The sequence below is a fragment of the Calypte anna genome, chromosome 28 (assembly GCF_003957555.1).
Source record: "Calypte anna isolate BGI_N300 chromosome 28, bCalAnn1_v1.p, whole genome shotgun sequence".
NCBI classification, from domain to species: domain Eukaryota; kingdom Metazoa; phylum Chordata; class Aves; order Apodiformes; family Trochilidae; genus Calypte; species Calypte anna.
In genome coordinates, this window is record NC_044273.1 from 704583 (window position 1) to 727383 (window position 22801).

Below are 22801 nucleotides of genomic sequence, written 5' to 3' on the forward strand. Positions count from 1 at the left end.
CCCAGCTGATCCTGCTGCCATTTCCCCCCTTCCAGGATTGCTGGGAGGAGGTTGAGTTGGACTCAGGCTTTTCCCCCCACAAAGGAGCTCCTTAGAACTGTCATTTTGGGGGTTGCTCTCTTTTTATCAGGACCTGGGAGGTTTTTAGGGGTAGAAACTGCTCACTGGGGTCAAGGGGAAGCAAAACATCCTGATTCCTTCCCTGAGAAGTCATGATGGGTTGGGACCTCCAAGCTGGGAAGGGTCCAGAGGTGAAGAAGGGATGGACCTGTGGGGTGATGCAGCTTGAGGGACTCCAGGGCCAGGCTCTGCAGATTTTTTTTCCATCCCTCTTCCTGCTCCTCCTGCAGCAAATGCCAAAATGTAGAAGGGAAAAATCTCCTCCCCACCACCACCCCCCCTCTTTCTGAGGCAGCCCCAGTTTCTGCTGACAAAGGGCTAAAACCCCCCAGCCCCATCCTGCTTTGTGTTGGTTTCTCATGTGTCCAACCCCATCCTCTGGCAGCTCAGAGCATCCCTGAGCATGAGCCAAAGACCCCTCAGTTCTGTAACTGCACCCTTAAACTAAACGAGCAGCTTTCTTCTGGATGGAAGGGGATATCCAGGCATTTGGTTAAAAGACCCCCTGGGGCAGACCCGGGCCCAACCTTGCCCAGGGAAGGCTCCCCAGGAAGCTGATGGGATTGGAACCCTTCAGCCCCTGCTATTCCCCATCTGCCCTCTATGTGTGCTTTCTGCTTTTGCCAACCCCCATCCCAACTGCTTCTGGGAGCATCTCAGGGGCTCCTCAGCCTTCTTTCTGTCCCCGCTGGTGGCAGAACCCAGCTCTCTGCTGAAGGCTGCTGGCCCTCCTGGTGGCCCCAATGCCACCTTTAGTGCCAATGTCGTTCCCCAGCGTGGCAGTCGGCAGGGCAGGGCTCTGCTCTGCTTCTTTCCTGCCCTCTCAGATCCTAAAGCTTTGGCAGAAGCCAGAAGTCAGTGCTGCCTTTTTTGTCTAGAGGGTTGTGCCTTTTTTTTTTTTTTTTCTTCTTTTGTTTTTTTGAAGAATCCTTTCTGACAAACACCCTTCACTTCCCAGCTCCTCTCTGGGGGGGAGAAGCACTTGAGAAAATGAATGTGCTTTGCAGAGGGGGCTCTGGGCCTCCCTTTTCTGCAGGACAGCAGCACTCCCTTTCTCAGAGGAAAGAGCTGCGGGGGGTGTTTTGAGACGTTTGGGGGGGGAAAAAAAAAAAAAAAAAAAAAAAAAAAGAAAAAAGCACACGCCCTTCTTCACACCCTCGGTGTTCATCAGCACCGATGCTCAGCGTCACCCTGTTCATTTCATCTGGCAAAGAAACCAAGGAAGCACCTTAAACCAGGAAAAGACTGAGCCCTCCGGTTCTCGTGGCTTTATTTCCAGCTCCTGACACAGGATCCACCTCACGGGAGAGACTTGGGATTCGGAGCAATAAAAACCCCACGCGGGGAACAACCTGAGGACTGGAAGTGTCGGAGAGGAGCCCGCGGGGAACCTGCACTTTGAAGTCCTCTTGGAGAGGAACCGACTTGTCAATTAAATGATTTCTGGGGAGAGGAGAAGTGATCACACGTTGATTAAATCAGTTCTGACCTGGGAGGGAGTGTGGGGGGGGGAGCACGGGAGCCCTGAACCCCCCGCAGCACCCAGACCCGCGGGGCAGCACCCGCACCCGCGGTGCCTCCCGCTCCCTCTGTGCCACCCAGAGCCCGCAGCGAGCCTGGAGGGAGAAGGAAACAAATCCTGGGGAAAAATGCCTGGAAAAGGGAGATTTTGGCTCTTCCCTGCCCTGGAGCCGCGCAGAGAGGATCCGTGGGAGCATCTGGGGGATCATTTCCCTGCAGGAATTCCATCCCTGGGATGGGGATGGAAAAGCCAGGGGAGGTTTTCCTGCTTTCTTTCCAAACAGACTCTTGCAGCAGTTCCCCGGAGCAGGGTGACCTCAGCCACGAGGGATTCCTCTTTTCCAGATGAAGATAATTTGTGTCTGTCTGTCTGTTTGTTTGTTTGCTCTGAGTGTGCATTTCCACCTCCAGAACCCTGACACTGTGTATAAAATCGGATAAAATCTCTATATAATATATATTCTTGTGAATGTTGGTGCAAAAAGAGAAAAATATATAACGTTTCGGTCAGTTTTATGTTATTTTTTATCTATATGAATGAAAGGAAGGAATGGAAAACGTTTTTTTCCAGTTACCACCCTCCACACACAGCTCCCTGTAGATCCAGCCAGGTTTTATGGAAACGTTTTACTTTTTAGCTTTAGGAACATGCTTCTGTTCTCATTGAATGTTCTGTCTTGTAAGATTGTAATTTCTATTTTTTTAAAGAAAAAAAAAAAAAAGACTTAATAAAAGTTTCTTCTTGGGACCAGTCAGTTAGGAAGGGAGGGCAGGGGAGGGAGAAATATTTATTTAAGGACAAAAGCGTCGGAAATTTTCATGACATTAAATAAAAAGTAATATAATGTATGGACAAAACCCCCTTTTTTTTTTTTTTTAATTGAGGTGTATTCCATAGATTTATGCACAAAAAATTACAGAGGGGGAAAAAACTCTGCTTTACAGGGTGTATCTGCCATGGGCAGGGACACCTCCCCCAGCCCAGGGTGCTCCAAGCCCCATCCAACCTTCAGCACTGCCAGGGATGGGGCAGCCACAGCTTCTGGGGGCAACCTGGGGCTCAGCACCCTCACCCCAAAGAATTTCTTCCTCAGATCTCACCTCACTTCCAGTTTAAAGCCATCACCCCTTGTCCTGTCACTGTGAGTCCCTGCAAAAAGCAATTTTATATTTATTTTCAAGCAGTGCCCAGCCCTAGGAGGGAAGGAGGGATTCCTGCCCTAGGAGGGAAGGAGGGATTCCTGCCCCGGGGAACACGGGTGTGAGGACTCCTCCATCAGGTGCAGACAATTCAGAGGCACCCGTGGGGATTAAGCTGCAAATCTCAGCCTTGTTTCTGCTCCCTCTGCAAATCTCCTCCCTGTGCAAACCCTGCAGCTGAACAGGGAGCTGTGGAGCAGAGCAGAATGGTGAGCAGAGCTCCTTGTGCCAGGGGGTCAGCAAATCCCCGGGTCCCCAGCTGCTCCCCCATTCCCAGGAGGCAGCACATGGCACCCACCCGGGATAAAACCTGGGTGCTGCCTGGAGAAACAGGGACACAGCTGGGGGGGGATTTGGGGAGGCATCTGGAGGGAGGGGAGCTGAGCTGCTGCACGTGGTTATTTGGGTTTCGTTTTTTAAAAAGACACCTTCCCTCCCCCCCGAAAAAAAATATTTTTTTTCATTGAATTTTGACAAAAAAAAAAAAAAAAAAAAAAAAAAAAAAAAAAAAAAAAAAAAGCAGGAAATTCCTTGCAAAAAGCTAATTTTCAACCAACTCATGTTTATGAAAAATTGCCTTTCAGCTCCAGAGGAGGAGCTGGGGCTGCCGAGGGGTGCAGGGAGGGGACCCAACACGGGAGGGGTGCAAGGACACCCCGAATCCCCAGGGCAGCAGGGAGGGACAGACCCCCTCTGGGTCCCAGACCTGTGCCCTGTCCCTGCCACCCCAGAGCCCGTCCCTGTCCCCATCACCGGGTAAGGGCTCCCTGGCTCTCACTGGTGGCCAAACACCTCCAGGAGCACTGGATTTACTGGGGCCGAGGGACCTCTGCTGGTTTAGTGCTAAAAATCTTCTCTGGATGGCAGGAGGCAGCGGGTCCAGGAGCTGTGACTTGGGGGAACTTTGCAGGGGTGTGAAAGCCTTGGAATTCCATAGAATCCCAACCTGGTTTGGGTGTGAAGGGACTTTAAGGGTCATCTCCTCCCATCCCTCTGGAACGGGCAGGGACAGATCCCAGCAGCACCCAGTCCCGTCCAGCACTGCCGGGGATTGGGGTGTTGGAGCAGATCGGGGCCCTGAGCCCCTCTGAGCTGGGGGGGTCAGACAAACCCTGACAACAGCTTTGGGGTTTGGAGAGTGTCCAGAGGAGGGAATGGAGCTGGGGAAGGGTCTGGAGAAGTTGTGAGGAGCAGCTGAGGGCCCTGGGGGTGTTGATCCTGGAGCAGAGGAGGCTGAGGGGAGACCTTGTGGCTCTCTGCAACCCCCTGAGAGGAGGTTGGAGCCAGGGGGGGTCGGGCTCTGCTCCCAAGGAACAAGGGATGGGACAAGAGGAACTTCTGGCACAACTCAAGTTGTGCCAGGGGAGGTTTAGGTTGGAGCTGGGGAAGAATTTCTGCCTGGAAAGGGTTGTCAGGGCCTGGCCCAGGCTGCCCAGGGCAGGGCTGGAGTCCCCATCATCCCTGGAGGGGTTTCAGAGCCCTGGAGATGTGGGGATGAGGGACATGGGGTGGGGGTGGCCTGGGCAGGGATGGGGGAAGGGTTGGACGCGATGATCTTGAGGATTGTTTCCAACCAAACGGCTCCATTAACTCTGGGGGTCGGAACCGGGCTGAGCCCCCCGCACCCCGGGGGCAGCACCGCTCCCACCCCCCCCCGCACAGTTCTGTCCCTCTCGGCACCCGTAGCAGAACCCGCCGCGCTTCAGCCCCCGCCCCGCGGCGGGCGGGCTGCTCACGTGAGGGGCGGTGGGGGTGGTGTCGCGGGGCATGCTGGGAGTTGTAGTCCTGTCCGCAGGCAGCGCCGCGGCGGCCGTCATCGCCAGGACTCAGTTTCCCATCGCGCCCCGCGGCGGGCCCGGGGGAGCGGGGAGCGGAGCGCTGCGGGTTGAGGTGGGCATGGGGAGCGGGGGTCGGGAGGGAGCGGGGGGAGCCCCGGGAGCGGGATGGCGGCAGCTGCGGGTCAGGAGCCTCCGAGGCCTCGGGGAGTGGCGGTGATTCGGGGCCGGCCCGCCAGAGGTGTGAGGGGGCCTGGCCGGGGGGCGACAGACGGGGAATAACGGGGAGAGCCCCGGGGAGAGCGGGGGGGTAACGGGGAGGGCAGGGGAGGGGGTGCCGGGGGAGCCTGTGCTCGGGGAGATACCGGGGACAGGTCTGGGGGGACGGCGGCTGTGCGAGGAGGAATCGGGGACAGCCCTGGCGGGACCGGGATTGGGATTGGGATTGGGATCGCTGGGAGCAGCTCCGGGAACGGGAAGAGCTGGAGCCCCGACCCCCCGGGAGCTTCTCTTCCCCTTCCCTTCTCCCTTCCCTTCTCCCTTCCCTTCTCCCTTCCCTTCTCCCTTCCCTTCTCCCTTCCCTTCTCCCTTCCCTTCTCCCTTTCCCTTCTCCCTTCCCTTTCTCCTTCCCTTCCTCCCTTCCCTTCTCCCTTCCCTTCTCCCTTCCCTTCTCCCTTCCCTTCTCCCTTCCCTTCTCCCTTCCCTTCTCCCTTCCCTTCTCCCTTCCCTTCTCCCTTCCCTTCTCCCTTCCCTTCTCCCTTCCCCTTCTCCCTTCCTTCTCCTCCCTTCCCTTCCCTTCTCCTTCCCTTCTCCCTTCCCTTCTCCCTTCCCTTCTCCCTTCCCTTCTCCCTTCCCTTCTCCCTTCCCTTCTCCCTTCCTTCTCCCTTCCCTTCTCCCTTCCCTTCTCCCTTTCCCTTCTCCCTTCCCTTCTCCCTTCCCTTCTCCCTTCCCTTCTCCCTTCCCTTCTCCCTTCCCTTCTCCCTTCCCTTCTCCTTCCCTTCTCCCTCCCTTCTCCCTTCCCTCCCTCCCTTCCCTCCTTCTCCCTTCCCTACAGCTCCCTTCCCTCCTTCTCCCTTCCCTACAGCTCCCTTCCCTCCTTCTCCCTTCCCTTCTCCCTTCCCTTCTCCCTTCCCTTCTCCCTTCCCTTCTCCCTTCCCCTTTCCATTCCCTTCTCCCTTCCCCTTTCCATTCCCTTCCCCTCTCCCTTCCCTTCCCTCTCCGAGGGCTGCTCAGGAATTCTCCTCTCTCGACTCTGAAGGTTTTGGCTGTCCCTGGCATGTTCTGAGCTCTGTCTCACGTTTCCCTCGATGGAGACAACACAGACAATGTTTTTGTTGGGTTTTTTTCCTCCCCTCTGGTCTTAGTTTTTTGTGAGCATTAAGTGGCTTGGAAACTCATCAGACCCTGTGATGAGGAGTGTAATAGCTTAGGAATTAAACAGGTAGATGATGGATTAATTTTTCTGCTTTTTAGTGCTGTTCTGACCCAGCTAATCTTGTTGCTGTCTGCAGACCAGGTCTACATGAGGCCGGTCTGAGTAGGTGACAAGTGGCTCTGGATGTGTGTTTCTGGGTGTTTCTGGGTGTTTCTGTGTTTTCTCTCTTCCTCTTGAGCTTTCTGTGACTCTGCCTCTCAGAGGCTGAGCTTTCCTGCTGGAAGCAGTTGTACCCCGGGCAGTGTTTGTCTGCTGGGGGTTCCTGGCAGTGATTTGGCAGGGAGGAGAAACTCAAATATAATCTCTATCAGCCATGCAAAGTTTAGGGTTACAAAGCCCAGCATTTTGCTGCCCTGCAGAGTCACCTCTGCTGCCCTGGGCTCTCCTGATAAGAGTTTTGTGCATCTGAGTGAGACTCAAAGCCAGATTTTCCTCTGAAAACCAGTTCAGAATCACCACTTCCTTTTGAAATGCAACTGGAGGGGCATGCAAGCAAGGGGTTCTCCTGTCTTCCAAAGAGTGGAAGCTTTGCCTGGTTATTCCCAATCCACATCCCCCAGATTCCTGCAGGGAATTTTGCTCCTCTGAAGCATCTGGGCTGTGCTGGCAGCTGCCTCCTGGCAGCCCTCACCAGAGGGGTAAAGCCTGAGCCACTTGGAGCAGTTGTGCCCTGTGCCCAGATCTTCTCCTTCTGCTTGTGCTCTCCTCATCCAACCATTGCCTGATGAGGGCAGGGAGTTCTGATCCATTTTTATCCAGGTTCTGCCCCTGTGTTTCAGTGTTCCAGGTGAAACCCTTGAGGACAGATCTGTGCAGAAGCTTCTCACTGCAGTGGAATGAAAATACAAAAGGAGTGCAGGAGATATCCTCAGGCAAGACCTCAGAAGCTGGGGAATGCTGCTGGGTGGGAAGCATGGATCAGGCTCCTCTGAGCATGGCACAAGGGGAAAACTGGGTTTCCTCTGAAACTGGTCTTAGGGGACTTGTCCCAGGTCACCAGGTGGATTTATGGCACAGCAGGAATGAGCTCAGCCCTCCCACCTCCCTGGCAGCTCTCCTCTTGTATCCCATCCTTTATTTATTTCCCCTCCCACCCTTCTTTCTTTTCGGAGAAAGACGTCATGAGAAACAACTGAAACTTAAAAAACCTCTTTAATATAAGCAGAATAAAAAAGGAGACTGAATTCCTACAGTGTGCCTCAAGCAGATTGCCTCAGGTACCCCACAAAATCTTCCTTAATCTGACAGGGTGAAGCATCTTTCCCCCTCCAGCCCCACTCACAGTGATCCCCTTGTTGCTGGCTTACGTGCCTTGGTGTGAGAGGCAAATGGTGCCTCTGGAAATGACACAGGGCATTTTTGTCTTGGAAAGCCTGGTGAAGAAGAGCTCTGACTGTCTCCAGTGGGCTCTGGGGAGTCATGTGCTGTAAACCTTGGAGTTACTCATTGGCTGGGGATGAGCACAGTGGGAAGGGAAGTTCCCTCCTTCCCGTGGTTTCCTCAGCTTGGGGGTGTGGATTGTTTTTTCTCCCTCCACCAACAGTGGATTCTAAAGGAGGAAATCTCTGCAGGGGAGTGCTGGCTTCTGTTTATTCCTGGTTAAACTGCAAACCTGCTGGATTGAGGGCTTGTGGTGTGTGCTCAGGCTGGAGGTGACTGGTTTAGGTACCTGTTTATCTGTAGCTGCTGCAGGATCTGTTTCCTTATGGCAGGACCTGGAGTGTGACTTGAGGACATGCAGGCTGCACAGTGACCTCCAAGCTGAGCAATATCAGCACTACCTGACTCCAGCTTTCTCCCTGGTGGTGCAGGGGAAGGTCAGCAGAGTTCAGGAGTGGAGAACTTGGGTGGATGGATGCTTTTGTCCTTGCAGGGAGAAATCTCCCTCCTGCTTTGTAGCTCCAAATCTCATCTTTCTGAAGGGAAATGACAGCAGCTCCCAGGAACCTTGGTGAGATTACTCAGAAAAGCCAAGGTTGCTGAAGAGAGGGATATTCAGTCGTTTCTGTCATAGCTTCTTCACTCAATCATTTGTCTTCAAAGCATTAAACCCTGGCTGAGGAAATGAGCAGGGAGATGAAAAGAGCTGAGAAGGGAGTGGAGCACCAGAACGCTGCTTTCTTTGTTTATTTATTTACTGATTATTTACTGATTTGTTTATTTATTTACTCAGCAGCACCACTGGGGAAGGGAGGGCACAGGAGAACTCCTGCTGGGCCATGGTGTCCCCATCAAGCCAGGGATGTGTCCTCTGGGGTTTCCTTCTGGTCCCTTTCCCAGTGGACAGGACACCTCCTGCCACTCTGCAGCTGTAAGGCACTGGCATTAAGCACATGAACTAAATAATAAAAAACCCCAAAATAATTAAAAAAACAAAATAAACCCTTTCTGAGGGTGAGCCTTATGTGTCTGTCTGCCAGTGTGAGGTTCTTTTTGCTTCATGCATCACTGATGTTCCTGGGGCATTTTGACAGATCCCATCTGGGAGCAGCTGGGGTTGGGTGGGGTGAGGATTTTGTTGTCTTCTTGAACTTTCTTCACACTTTGATTTTCTACTTTTCATACTTTGATTTTTCTGGTCACACTTTTTAAGAAAGGCCCAGCAAGATGCTTCTCTTTGTAAATCAGAAGTGTGTGAGGGCACTGGGTCCTGCTGGTGTTTCTGGGGGGGGGAAATCCCCAAAGATTCTGCTGTGATGGGGTCCCCTGTGCCAGCCTTTCACCAGGGAGTCGCAGCCCTCTGCTCCTCATGACTGCCACAGCTTTCCTCTCCACACTCTCCTCTTTTCTTTAGTACAGAAAACCCAAGACATTCCCCCCAGTGTAGGCCCAGGTCAGCTCTGCAGCTGCACCTCTGGGTACAGAAAGGAGAAATACAGATCCCCCTCTGGATCCCTGCTCTCATCTCCACCAAGGGCTGTGCTGGAATTACAACCCCAACAAAATAACTGTTGCCTGTGTAAACCCTGCGACCTCCAGACCATACAGGAGGCCCATGGGGACAGCACAGAGGTGCAGAAAAGGGGAAGGAGCTCTGTAAATCCCCAGGGCTTTGGGTACAGTGCAGGAATCCCAACCTCAGGGCTGAGGTTGCTCTCAGTGCCCACAGCTGGGGTGGTGGTTGGGGTTTTGTAGGGGATTTTTTTTTTTTTAGTCTTGACTTCCTCCTTCTTGGGAACTCTTGTCAGACACTGCAGTGCTGGTCTCAAGGGTTGGTTTGTGGTATTCTATGTTTCCCTGCTGGGATTTGCAGGTAAGGGACACGTGGTGGTTTTAGCCCTGCCAAAGCTGGGGAGGAATCAGAGCTCAGCACAGAGCTCTCTGCTGCTTTCATCTGTCTGCTCAGTTCTGCCAAAAGCAGCAACAGGGCTGGTGCTGAGCAAAACTGGCAGGATTGGGCTCTTCCAGAATGAGGGTTGTGTTCAGTGGTGGTAATGGGAAGAGTGAATCTGCATTTTCAGAAGGGTTGTACAGAACCATTAAAATCATGAGGGATGTTGGGGGGGGGTGTTCCAGCAGGGTTTTGCTCAGTGCATCCCAGCTCACAGTGATTTTCTGGTTCTTTCAGCAGGTGGGAAGGTCTGCAGAGCCAGGAGCCAACAAAAATCATCTCAGCACCTCAATGAGGCTTTAAATCTGGTGAGCTCAGGGGAGTTTTCTCCTCTGATGTTTGTGCTTTGCTGGGGGTCCCTCCCAGCCCTTTGTCTGGAAGATTCCCCTGCTCAGGCACTGGCTCTTTGTGCATCCTCAGCTTCTGCCCAGTGCCACTGGGAGCACCTTTGGTTGCTGCTACAAGCCTGAAAAGTGGGTGACTGGGGGGTTGTGGTGAGGGAGATGCTGCCAGGTGAAGCTTTTTGTCACCCAGGAGGAGTTGGGATCCTTCCTGGAAGGTTCCAGCCTGCCTGCTTTGGGCAATGGTGACAACTGGTTTGCAGTGGGAGCCCTGGGCTTGCACCTCTCCAGCACTGGGACAGAGATCAGAACATTCCAGGAGGTTCTGTGGGTGCTGGTTGGTGACATGTGCTGACCTGGTTTCCTTTCTCCAATAGATCAGTTGCTGTCTGTCTGGAACTTCCCCAGGGAGCACCCCCAATAGAAATGGCAGGTAAGGACACCTCAAAACCTGGCACTTTGGGGAGAAAGCCAGGTTTCAGAGTATGTTTCCCAGTGTGCTGTGGTGGCCACGTGTCTCCCTTCCTGAGATCTTGGTGGTCCCTAAAGCTCTTCAGCTGCTTCTCTTGTCCTGCCTTGGCTGTGCTGACTTTTAGGCTGCACCCACTGAAGATTTGTCAGCTGAGGTTCCTGATCTATTGATAAGGGCTCAGGTGTGACTGGTTTGAAAGCTTTATGGGGATGGAATTTATTCAGGGAAAAGTACAGGAGGATAATTCCTTCCTTACAGAGGGTAAACAGCTTCCCCCAACCTTCCTGGCTCTACCACTCACATTAACACCTCTTCATTTTACTTGGAGTGAAATTAGTGACAAAATTCCTGCTGGATTTTTTTTTTTTTTTTTAAAGAGAAAGTCAGGGACTCTCCTGCAGCTGCTGTGGGTTGGTAATACAGCCTGGCTTGTGATTGCTGATCTGTTGTGTTGATCTTAGGCTGGCTGAGAGTGCTGCAGCCCTCCAAGCTGTGCAGCCAGACATGAAAGAGGATATTTTAATTTGCTTCCTTTTGTCTGTTCTTGGAAGTAACCCAGAACAGTTGAAAACTCCAGGGTCTTTGGGTGGGAAAAAGTGATCATCTGGCTGCTTGCAGCTGGAGAGCAGTGAGAAGCAGTGTAATCCTCACCTTTGTGAACCAAGCAAACAGCTGGGGAAGCACTTGGAGCATTTTGTGAGCATGAAAAATAACAAACTGCAGTGTCTGGTGCCCAGCAGGCCAGTTGGTTTTGGCTCCATCATTTGGGGACTTGTGCACTAAAAGCTGGCAGCAGCTCTAGTGACAGATCTGTGCTGTGGGAGACAGAAAAAGGGAGAGAGCAGAAGCAAAGGCTGCAGCTTGAGCTGCTGAGGACAAAACAAAATTTTTCTCATCCCTCAAAAAAAAAAAAAAACCAAACCCAAATTGGTGGAGAATTTGCTTTTATTGTGGTCTGTTAATCTTCATCTCATTGACTTCCCTGGAGAGCTGTCTCTTGAGCTCTAAAAGCTGTGCCTTGCTTTCCTTTGATCCAGCATTGTTCTGTGGGCTGCTGGGACAGCCTGGCTGGGAGGGAGCTCATTAGGTGTTTGGAGCAAACCAAAAATGAGTGCTAAGAAGTCCAAATTCCTGTGGACTTTGGGAGCAGCCATGGGCCATCAGCCCTGCATGTGGGGGCAGCAGAACCAGGAACAAATCCCAGCTTTAGAAGACACCTGAATGAATGTAAACTGCATTTGGAGGAGATGGGTGAGGAGGGGCAGACCTAACATTTGGGTTTCTAAGGAAAAGTCAAGCTGGGCTGGTGACTTCAGAGATGATTCCATATTTAATTCTGGTGTGCTCACTGTGGGTGTTATCCTCCCCATCTTTTCAGGCTGAAAATAGTCCTTGCCTTCAAGGGGAGTGAAGCCTTTCCCAAAGCATGGCTTGCAGCTCCAGCCCCTTCCCTGCCAACCCTCAGAAGCTGCTCCTGCAAAATGTCTCCTGCCACAGAGAAGGAGAGGAGGGGAACTCTTGTGCTGACAGTTCTTGTCCAGACATTTCCTCTCCTTTTCTGTGCCATTTGGAGGTTTTCCCAGGACATTCTTCATCTCTTCCTCTGGTTGTTTTTAATTCTGTTTACTGGGGCTGAAGCAGACAATTACTCACAATGCCCTGGAATCAAACTTTAATCAGCACTGGGAGGCAGGAGCAAACATTCCCAAACGTGTAGAAATGCAGATTGAGGCACACAGAGAGATGCAGCCACATCTCTGCATCAGTCTAGAAGCTGACAGCAGCTTAGATGAAGAGGATTTCAGCATTAAATTACTGAATTTTAAAACAATTTCTTCCCCAGATAAGCTTTTCTTCAACTGACCACTTTTGGTTTATTGTATTGAAATCCAAAGGGGTTTTTTTTTCCTTTTTTTTCCCCTGAAGTTTAATCTTATGGGGAAAATTGACTTTTAGAGGAAAGGAATATTTTCCTGTGCCAACAAAGTCATCCCTGATTTCTGACTTGCCTTCCCTGAACTGGAGGAGACCTGAATCCTAAATTCCAGCTTGAGAGATGCTTTCCCAAGCCACCCTTCCTGGCTGCCACAGGGACAAGTCCTACACCAGGCTGGGAGCCCAGGAAGCCTCCACAGAGCTTGTGTCTGACAGTGAAGCTGCTTTTCTGGGCCATTTCCAGCCTTGCCTTTTGCTTTGGTCTTCTGAGGGGCTGTAACTAAACCCCTCCATGCAGCCTCTGGCCCCCAGGTGTTGCAGCCTTCTTCCTCCTCCTTCCTGAGGGGTCACAGAATCATAGAATCATAGAATTGGCTGGGTTGGAAGGGGCCTCAGAGATCATCGAGTCCAACCCTTTTACCACCGTTGCAGTTCCCAGCCCATGGCACTCAGTGCCACATCCAGGCTCTTTGGAAAGATCTCCAGACACGGAGAATCCACTACTTCCCTGGGCAGCCCATTCCAATGCCTGATCACCCTCTCCAGAAAGAAATTCTTTCTCATCTCCAACCTAAACCTCCCCTGGCACAACTTGAGACCCTTTGTGCCCTCTTGTCTTGTTGAAAGTCGTCTGGCAAAAGAGCCCAACATCCACCCGGTTACAACCTCCTTTCAGGGAGTTGTAGAGAGTGATGAGGTCTCCCCTGAGCCTCCTCTTCTCCAGCCTCAACACCCCCAGCTCCCTCAGCCTCTCCTCATAGGGTCTGTGCTCGAGTCCCTTCACCAGCCCAGTTGCCTCCTTTGGACCTGCTCCAGGACCTCAATCTCCTTCCTGAACTGGGGGGCCCAGAACTGGACACAGGACTCAAGGGTACTCGAGTACTCGAATCCTTCTGCTTGGAAAAGATCTTAGAGTCCAACCATTAACCCAACTCTTCCAACAATTAATGCAACTCTGCCCAGGCCACCCCCACCCCATGTCCCTCATCCCCACATCTCCAGGGCTCTGAAACCCCTCCAGGGATGATGGGGACTCCAGCCCTGCCCTGGGCAGCCTGGGCCAGGCCCTGACAACCCTTTCCAGGCAGAAATTCTTCCCCAGCTCCAACCTAAACCTCCCCTGGCACAACTTGAGTTGTGCCAAAAGTTCCTCTTGTCCCATCCCTTCTTCCTTGGGAGCAGAGCCCGACCCCCCCTGGCTCCAACCTCCTCTCAGGGGGTTGCAGAGAGCCACAAGGTCTCCCCTCAGCCTCCTCTGCTCCAGGATCAACACCCCCAGGGCCCTCAACTGCACCTCATATCACTTGTTCTCCAAGGCAGGAACCTCGTCCTGGAGCTTGTTTTAGGTTTTATTTGGTGTGTTTTGCAGTCCCTTGGCACAACTTGACTCCTGTGTGTGAAGATATCAAATCCATGTGTTGCTTGTTCATTTCTTTCCATTCCCTTCCCTGAACCTCACACATCCTTCTCTGGATGGATGGATGGATGGATGGATCCTTCTCTGAAGGTTTTGTCCACTCCTGAGGGAGGAGAACAAGATTTTTGGTGTCCAGAGGGAGGGTGAACGGGTTTCAGTGAGGAAGAGGAATGAGCAGAGCTGGCAGTGGGTTCTGTTTTTTGATTCTTGCGAGTCCTCAGGGATCCAGGGGTGTGGATGGGGATGGGTTGGAGCATCTGAGAGTTGCTGAGCTGTGTGAGGGTTTCTGCACCCAGGTAATGGCTCTGTTCTGCCTTGCAGAAAAGGTGAACAACTTCCCACCGCTCCCCAAGTTCATCCCTCTGAAACCATGTTTCTACCAGAACTTTGCTGATGAAATTCCCATCGATTATCAGTCCCTGGTGAAGAGAATCTACCACGTATGGATCTGTAAGTTGAAGAAGAAACCTGTGCTGGAAACCATAAATGTATGAAAACACTCCAGATCTCAGTGACTGCAAAGAGTTGATGAGAAGCTCTGACCCATCTCAGAACCCTGTAATATTGCTTTGTGCCCTGAATCTGTGCTGCAGATTGTGAAAAAAGTTGAGAGAATCAGGGCTAGAAAAGTTGATGAGTAAATTAACACCTTTATTAATGTCAAGTGATGTTTCCCTCCCCAACATAGCCCTCTCAAAGTTATTCCTCTCAAAGAGGAAGAGAATTTTAGGCAAGAAAATGTGGCTCATTTACTTGCTGCCAGCCTCCCCCCACCTGAGCAGGGCTGAAATGCCCCCTTGGTTGTGCCACCCACAGATTTCCCTTCCCAGCTGAAGCTGTGTCCTCCTTCCTGCTGGAAAGAAGTGCTGCTCCCCTTGGTGCCAGCTGGTGACTTGCAGATACTCTGTATGAACAGCCCCTGGCTCTGGGTTTGGTGGCTTAGCCATTCAAAAGCCAGGAATAAAAATTGACCATTCTTCTCCATTTTATCCAGATTGGATAAAAAACTGGTGTGGCAGACCTAGAGAAGCACAGGGAAGGCTTTTGGAAGATTAAAAAATCTTTTTTGCCTTGCTTATCTATTTTCCCCTGAATGTTTGTCATCCTGTGCACCCCTCTCACTGAAGGAAAGGTTGTTTTCTGCCAGATATGCATTTGGTGGCCTGGCTTTTATTCCAGATGCATGGGATGTGTGTATGAGGGAGATTTGGGTGCTGAAATAACAGCATCATCTATCACTCCATTGTTCTTTGGTTAGTTAGAGATGCTGGAATGAGCTCTCTGATTTTCTTGCCTGTAGAAACTGCTTTTCCCTTCAGACTTTACTGGTTAAATGTTGCATGCTGTAAAGCTGCCCCCCCAAACAAGGAGTCCCTCATTCCAGCAGGATGGAAAGGTGCCAGCCCTGTGGGCACTGGTGGAGGAGGAGACCCAGAATCTTCCTCAGGAGGTCAAAATGCACTTTCTTTTGGGGTCTCACGTAGAGAGGGGCAGGTGGTAAAGAAGAAAAGGTTGGTGCTCAAAGTTCCAACAAAAAGTCCTTGCTAGAAGGTTGAATGTTCATTAATTGAATGTGAGCATTATATTAAGGAGGATGGGGATTTGGGGAAACCTGGACCACAGCTCCCACTGCTGGAGGACCAGGAGCTCCTACCTGACACTCAGGGAGAACCAGAAATTCCTATGGGTGCTCTTGACCTGGTGTTTGTTTGGGGTTTTTTAATTATTTTTAAGCATCTTTGGGAGAAGTGACTTCTGAAAATAAAAATTTCAAGAAGTTCAGCTCATTACTGAATAAATGAAACTTAAATAATTCAAATTCCTTCCTCCCACCAGTACCACAATCCATCCAAACCATTGTGGATAAACCCTCATTGTTAGCTCCTCAGAGGAAATTTGCTTTGTAGTCAAACGTTGTTTTATTTTAACTCTGATGCAGTTTGTGTGTCAGGAGCAGCAGATGGGTTCAGACTCTTTCCACACTCAGCTCTCCTGCCTGTGTTGCCTATTTTGCAACCACAGAGCTTTGTAGTTGTTCAGCAGCTCCCAGGTCTGTGCCAAGGGAAGGAAGGAGAGGAGAGGCCAGGCTGGCATCAGGGGACTGAGCTGGTGACTTCCAGGTGTGCTGCAGGGTGGGCACACAGGGAAATAGGGACTGGGCAGGATGTGTCCCCTCACCAGGGGTGAAGAGAAAGTCAGAGGCTTAATTTTTATTGAATAAATGAGACCAGGGTTGCTGAGAGCTCATCAGCAGGCACTGCTGAAGGGCATTTTGTGTTTGGACCCTCCAGCTTCTCAGTTCTCTTCATCTCTGCTAATTGACCCAGCTCACCACAAAGTTTTCTAGGAGTTACCACCTGGTTTACACAATCAGACATCAGGAAGAAATTCTTTGGTGTGAGGGTGCTGAGCCCCAGGCTGCCCCCAGAAGCTGTGGCTGCCCCATCCCTGGCAGTGCTGAAGGTTGGATGGGGCTTGGAGCACCCTGGGCTGGGGGAGGTGTCCCTGGGCATGGCAGGGGTGGCACTGGGGGGGATTTAAGGTCCCTTCCCACCCAAACCAGTCTGGGATTCTATGAAAATGTGAGATGGAGCTCCAGGGCCAGCAGCAGCACTGGGGCCACATCTGCTCAGCTCAGCTCTGCTCCTGGGGCTGCTCTCAGCTCTGGCAGGAACAGGGATGGGAATGGGCCCTTGAGCCACCCCTGGGTTTCTGTGTTCTCAGCCAGCTTGGAGTTTGTTTATCCCCTCTCCAGGCAGCACTTCCAAGCCCTGAAGCCAACTTCCAGGCTTCCTCAAAGCCCCAAGGAAGCAGAAGGAGCCCTCAAGGCACTGTGCTGGCTCAGTAACAGCTCTGAGGCAGCCTCAGCAAGCACAGAGCCCAGAGCCAGGCTGGGGGGGTGCAGGGCAGAGCTTTCCCCCCCTTCCCTCTCATCAGGGGAATTGGTTTTGCTACAAATGGGAACTGAACCTTGGTCATCAGTCAGAATACTCCTTGGCCTTTGTCTTGTACTGGTCACACCAGTGTCTGCCCAGCTCTCCATCCTTTGGCAGGTCCCCAGAGGGTTTCCCAGAGGGATTCCTCCTGTCTCTGCAGTACCTGGGGGTGGATGTGTCTGTGCTGCCCCTGCCTTGGAGCAGCCCAGGGTCCTCTCTGCAGCACTGGGGCTGTTTCTGAACCTGCCCAACCTCACCTTCTCTCCTCTTCACAGTTTACTGCATGACACTGGTAGTGAACATCATTGCCTGCCTGGCGTGGTGGATTGGAGGAGGCTCTGGGGTCAATTTTGGTTTGGCAATCCTTTGGCTCATCCTCTTCAGTCCCTGTGGCTACGTGTGCTGGTTCCGACCCGTCTACAAAGCCTTTCGGTAAGGAGAGGCACAGCAGGGGGTTTGGGTTCTCTTCCATCTCATCCTCACACCAGGACAGCATTTAAGGCAGACACTACTTGGGTAAAATTCCACTGACAATTATGAAGTTAGTTTTTTGGGAACTCTGGTGGGGTTTTTGTCTCCAGATATTTGGGAACTTGCCTGCTTTGCTTTTTAGATAAAAGTGGTTCCCTGGAGGGAGTCCCCCTGAAACTCTGCAAATATTTAAATCCATCTTACATTTTCACTTTAATTAACAATCATTTGCATTTCCTCATGCTTGCTGGGGATCATGAGGCTTTATTCAGACATAATCCTTGTTGAAGCTGTGACAGTCCTGAGCAGGGAGAGGAGACACAGAGGAGGGACCTGCACAGAGTCATCAGCAGAGCCCACACAGGAGTTTGGGTTCTGAAGGGGAAGCTCCTTCAGATTCCCCATTCTCAGGACACTCTGGATTTGTTATTATTCACCAGATGCTGTAATAACCAGGTGCTGCTGGGTTAGGTATAGATAGAGGTGGGAGTTGGCAGATGGGGTCCTACCTATTCAGCACATGCTAAATTAGTTGTAGAAATGTTTTTTTTAATTTACCCTTTGTGTCCTAACAACACTGGGCAGCTCATGCTGCAGAGGTGCCTAAAGCATCAGAGGCTGCAGTGTGGAGTCATGGGAGGATCATTGGATTCAGAGTTTGAGAAGCCAGGAAAGCACCAGCTCTGAACTCTTGCCCTCTGGGCCTGGGGTTTTGTCCCCATCCCTAATTCAGGAGCCTGAGGGCTCTGAGCACCATCCCAAACCTGGTTCAAAGAGCAGTTTCCATTCTGAAGTTGAGGAGAAATTACCCCTCCCCATTGAGCTCCTCTGGGCTTCACAAGGGCTGTTTCTAATTACTGCTTTCATGTTGTTTGCATGTGTTTATGCAACTGAATCCTGAAAGCTCCCTGAGGTTGCTCAGTGTAAAGACTTCCACAGTTAAAAAAAGAATAAACCCGGGGGACAGGCTGGCAAGCCCAGAGCTCAGGGACTTTGACATCACTTGAAGAAGAGGCTTGAGAAACACTGCAGAGGGGCTGGGCTGCTGCTCCTGGGACCTCGTGGGGGCTTGTGTGGCAGCTGGTCAGGATTTGAGAAGGTGAGGGCCCCCTCTTGTTTTGGGAAGAGGCAGAGAATCCCCTTGGATTGGCATCGTGTGCTGTGTGGCTGCTGTCAGGATGCCACGTGTGAAATGAACTGCAGAGCTCTGGTGAGGCTGCTGCAGATCTGCACCAGGCAGCTGGATCAGAAACCACCTTTTCTGGGTATCCTCACTAATTCCCACAGATCCTTTCAAATGAAGACTCCTCTGGCCCTTCCAGGCCGTAGCTGCAGGAGTCTGTTAGGAGGCTCAGCCTGGAGCCTAATTCCTGTTAATTGGATTATGCTCTGTAAAGGCTGAGCTGATACCTGACTGAGTGGTGGGGTCATGAGGAGACTCAGGGATGGCAGATTCCTGTCCCAGCATCTTTGTGGCATCTTTTGAAAGGTGAGAGATAGAGCAGCACCTGGAAGGTGCCTGTACCAGCACCCCTGGCTTAGGATGGGGGGCTCTGCCTGGAGCTTTTCCCTTTTGCCTCCAGCCACCACACTGAGCTCTCCAGAGCCTGCAGTCCTCTCCTCCTCATCTCCTCTTTAAGCTAAAGTTATAAAAATAATAAAACACAGAAAGAAAAAGAATTAAAATAATAAACACTTAAATACTTTCAGGGGTTGGGGAGGAGCTGGGAATGATGAGCTCTTTTGTAAACTCCCCCTTGCACCAAGCTGCCTCATAAACAACCCAAGTGTTTTTTCTATACCTGTTCTGTAAATCATGGGCCCTTTGAGTTCCTGAGAGAAGAAGAATAAGAATTTATAGCATTAAAAATGACAGTTTGGGGAGTTTTAGATGTGCCTGGGCTTAGGAAATAGGCTTAGGGCTCATTGAGATAACTGCTTTAATGAGAGGAGGGTGTTCTGGCAGAGTCAAAACTTGGGGCAGAAAGTGCTGTGCCCCAGGGCACCCCTGGCAGGGAGTTTGGGGCCATATTCACTCTGCCTCTCCCACCTCCATCAACTCAGCTCAGAGCTTCAGGACCCTCTCAGCCTGGAGCTGTGGAGCACTGGGGTCAGGCTGTGCTGGTTTCAGAGGATGGGTCAAGCCCTCTGCTCTGCAGGAGGCTCCCTCCCCTCCTGGGTCATCATCTCTGCAATTACCTTGGCACAGCAATTGCAAGAGGTGATTCATGGCCCTGGATTTCCCTGATTTCATTGCCAGGGAAAGAGGAGGAGGAGGAGGAAGAGGAGGAGACTCCCAAGCTCCCAGCTGCCCATTTCAGGGTCTGTACATGGTGGGGTTAATGCAGAGTGCCCATCTCCCCCTAATTTCCTCTCTCCCCTCACAGGTCTGACAGCTCCTTTAATTTCATGGCGTTTTTCTTCATCTTTGGAGTGCAGTTTGTCCTGGCCATCCTGCAGGCAGTTGGTTTCTCTGGATGGGGAGCTTGGTAAGCAGGATGTTCTTCCCATCTCACAGCTCAGCTCTCAGCTCCCGTGCCTGAGAGTTTCAGGCTGTGGGCTGTTTCTGGGAACTTTGGAGAAACTGGTGGGAGTCTGCACGGGGTGGAGTGGCAGAAGCTTTCTGTTTTCCTCTGGGGCATAATTATACCTGCTCAGGGAGTACACAGCTCTGTTGTCACTGCTGTCTTGGCAGAAGGCAGATACCTGAACCTGCTTGTTCCTTGTAGCACCTTCCTACAACATCTGTTTCTTACCAGGCAGTTTCAAGATTCCTCTGATCCTGCCTTAGCTCTGCCCTCAAATTAGCCACAGCACATGGTGAGCAGTGTGTTGTGACTCACTGCTGGCCTATAGAGCATGTATTGTGAGAGCTGTCCTAAAATAAATGGGAGCATTTCAGTGTCTGTCCTGGCTATAATTGTCTGGCATTTTAATTTTCTGTCTCTACAGACTTGAAAGCAATTCATGCTGGAACTACAAATAATGCAAAGCCCAAGCACTGCCCTTAGCAGTTTGTTTGTTAAACTTGTGATGCTTTCCTGGTGCCCTGCCTGGTTATTGCCATCCCAGGAACAGAGATGAAGTGTAAACTCTGGGACTTTCACACACAACCTCTGCACAGCCAAACCCCCAGCCCTGGGAAGGGAGCCTTCTCTTCCCCAAGTCTCTGCAGCTGGCTGTCTCCTAAAGATCCAAAGGCTGGATTAGCAAGGGATGCTCCCAAATGGGATTTGAGATTTTTGGGGAGACATCTGCCTGAGCTGCAGTTAATTCTGGCCATTTCTTTCATCCTTCTTTTCATTTTCAAGGAGCTTTAAAGCTGCCTTGTGGCTCCCGGGTGTGAATAAACAGGTTTGCTGCTAATAAGGACACTTGGAAAGGAGAGTTGTAGTGACAATGGTTTTATTTTCTGCTTTGTTTCCTCCAGTGGATGGTTGGCAGCCATTACTTTCTTCAGCAGCAACATTGCAGCTGCAGTGTTCATGCTGTTCCCTGCCATCATGTTCACCATGTCAGCAGTGGCAATGTTCATCTGCATTTTGAGGGTAAGAGCTTCAGAGGTCTCTGGGGACTCTCAGAGTCTGAGCTTTGTGTCCCCAGGATGTCACCAGGCAGCTGGGAGCCAGTTCTGGCTTTAGGGGGCTCACAGTGGTGTCTCTCAGAGTATCCAGGGGACAAATCCAGGTGGCACGAGACAGCCAGGGCTGGGTGTTGTCACCGTGTCGTGGGTGTTGTTCCCTTACTGCTCCTGGGGATGATTCAAGGTTTGTGGCACTGGGGGGAGAGGTGAAACACATCCAGGTGGCCTCCAGTGGGGCCTGGCTGGGAGGTGGCCCTCAGTGCTCTGCAGAAAGAAGGATTTGGAGGGAGGACTGCCTGGAAATGTTCAGGAGACAGATGGCAGGACAGGAGAGGAGCCCCAGGGCAGCAGCAACAGGGTCAGTTTTACAGAGGCCTCGTCCCTGAATCCCAGGCACGTGGCTGGAATGAGTTGAAGTTTGGGGCTGATGGTATCTATCTGCACCTCTGGTCACTGGATTGCTGCATTTTTATTGCTTTTATTCCTTGGGAATAGAGCTTTGGGCAGAGAGAGAAAGAAACAGATGATCCAGCACCTAAGTGACCACAGCCCTGCTGAGGAAGGGCTTTGGGTGCCTGATGCTGATTTTCCTCTCCTCTTTTTCCTCCTTCAGGTTCATAAAATCTACCGAGGGGGTGGTGGAAGCTTCCAGAAAGCTCAGGATGAGTGGCACAGTGGTACATGGAGGAACCCCCCCAGCAGGGAAGCCCAGTACAGCAATTTTTCTGGGAACAGCCTGCCAGAGTATCCCACAGTGCCCAACTATCCCCCAGGAAACCAATGGCCTTAAGCAGCAGCAGCTGCAAACTGCCTGGATTCTCTTCCTTTTGGTGTTTTTATTATTGTTATATGAAAAGATCATTTGCATTCCCCCCCACCCCCAGGCACCCTGCTCATCTTGGGGACTTTTTTTTTGGCTTTTGTCTCCTCATCTCTACAGAAGATCAGTGCTGCCAGCCCTTCCCTTCCCACCTCTGGAGCTCTGCAAGGCCTTGTCAGAAAGTTGGTTTTTTGGGGTTTTTTTTGTTCCTCTTGTACCAGTATTTCCCTTGCTGCAGCCTGAGGAACCAACCCTTCACTGCCTTTGCTTCTCATGTCCATAGAAGATGACTTTCCCAAGGTGACAGCCACCACCACCACCACTGCTCCTCCTCCCTGCTTGGTCTCCAGCACTGCCCCAGCAGCCAGAGCCTTGGTAGCAGCTGAGATTGATCCTCCTGGAGGAATAATCTTGGAATTTTTCACTCTAAGGGAAATGCAACACCTCAGTTATTTGGTACTAGTGATAGCAGCAGTGTTTCTAACATCTACACCCTGCTTTGCTCCTGCTCTCTGGTGAGAACACTTTAGGCCCCAGAGCTTGCTGGGGGTGAGTGCTGTTCAGATGTGAAGTCCCCAGGAGCCCTCCTGTGCCTGGTAGGATTCTTGTTCCTCAACTCTTTGCTTTCCCTGCTGCCAAAAGTTGTTTTTTTTGGCTTTTTTTTTTTTTTTTTTTTTTTTGCCAGTTCTGTGTGCTTGAAAGGTGCAGATTCATCTCATCTGGTTATCAGTGCCTGGTTCAGAGCCCATGGGAACTGCTGAGAAGCTTTGCTGGTGACATTCAGCCCTTACAGCACAAAGTCCCTGCACAGCTCCCACTGATGTGGCCTCCCAAGGAATCCCCAGTGGGACAAACCTTGTCCTGGGGGGACACCTCGGGGCAGGGCTCCCAGCCAGCAGCTGGAAATAGCTGAGGATTGATCTGCATGCAGGGGGCTGTGGGGGGGATTCTGGCACAGGGGGGACTTTAATTCTGCTGCTGCCCATGCAGTGAAATCCAAACATTGCCCAAGGGAAGCTCAGCACTTCCCCAAACCAGCAGGGAGAGAGATTCCTGCCTTTTCCTGGGGCTTGGCTAAAGGGAGAAGGAGGCTGTAGGGAGGGATTGCTGTGCCTGGGCTCCCCCATCCCTCTCACCTCTCATCTCCCCTCTGGCTCTGCACATCCTGGATCCAATTCCCAGCTCTCCTGCAGTGATCCAGGCAGGAAAGGCTGCAGCTTTCCCTCCTCCTGCAGCAGCTTGCTCTGAATGTTTTTCAAATCTGTCAAAACGAAGAGGTCAGTCCCCAAAATCTGTTCATAGGGAGTGAGGAGTCTTCAAAGTCTTTGTCCCTGGAAGCTCCAGGCAGTGCTGCTCTGCAGGGTGTGGGGCACCCCCTGGGCCAGCCCCAGAGCCTGCTGGCAGAGGGGATGTCCCAGTCTGAAGTGGAGTCACTCCAGATTCA

The 22801-nt window shown here is 51.7% G+C and overlaps 1 protein-coding gene across 6 annotated transcripts; it reads left to right on the plus strand.

Moving 5' to 3' along the window:
• Positions 1–4684: 4684 nt before the first annotated feature.
• SCAMP4 (secretory carrier membrane protein 4) lies at positions 4685–22347 on the plus strand. 6 transcript variants are annotated; one of them, XM_030466642.1, is made up of 8 exons: positions 4685–4731; positions 9620–9690; positions 10101–10156; positions 13869–13997; positions 16759–16915; positions 19342–19443; positions 20385–20502; positions 21151–22347. In XM_030466642.1, exons 3-8 carry the CDS (start codon positions 10150–10152, stop codon positions 21325–21327), a joined length of 690 nt encoding a protein of 229 aa, XP_030322502.1. In that variant the 5' UTR covers positions 4685–4731; positions 9620–9690; positions 10101–10149; the 3' UTR covers positions 21328–22347. The 6 variants fall into 6 exon arrangements, with proteins under 6 accessions (XP_030322502.1, XP_030322506.1, XP_030322508.1 ...); XM_030466646.1 differs by having other exon boundaries at positions 10106–10156; XM_030466643.1 differs by having other exon boundaries at positions 4691–4731; positions 9623–9690.
• The last annotated feature ends 454 nt before the right edge of the window (positions 22348–22801 follow it).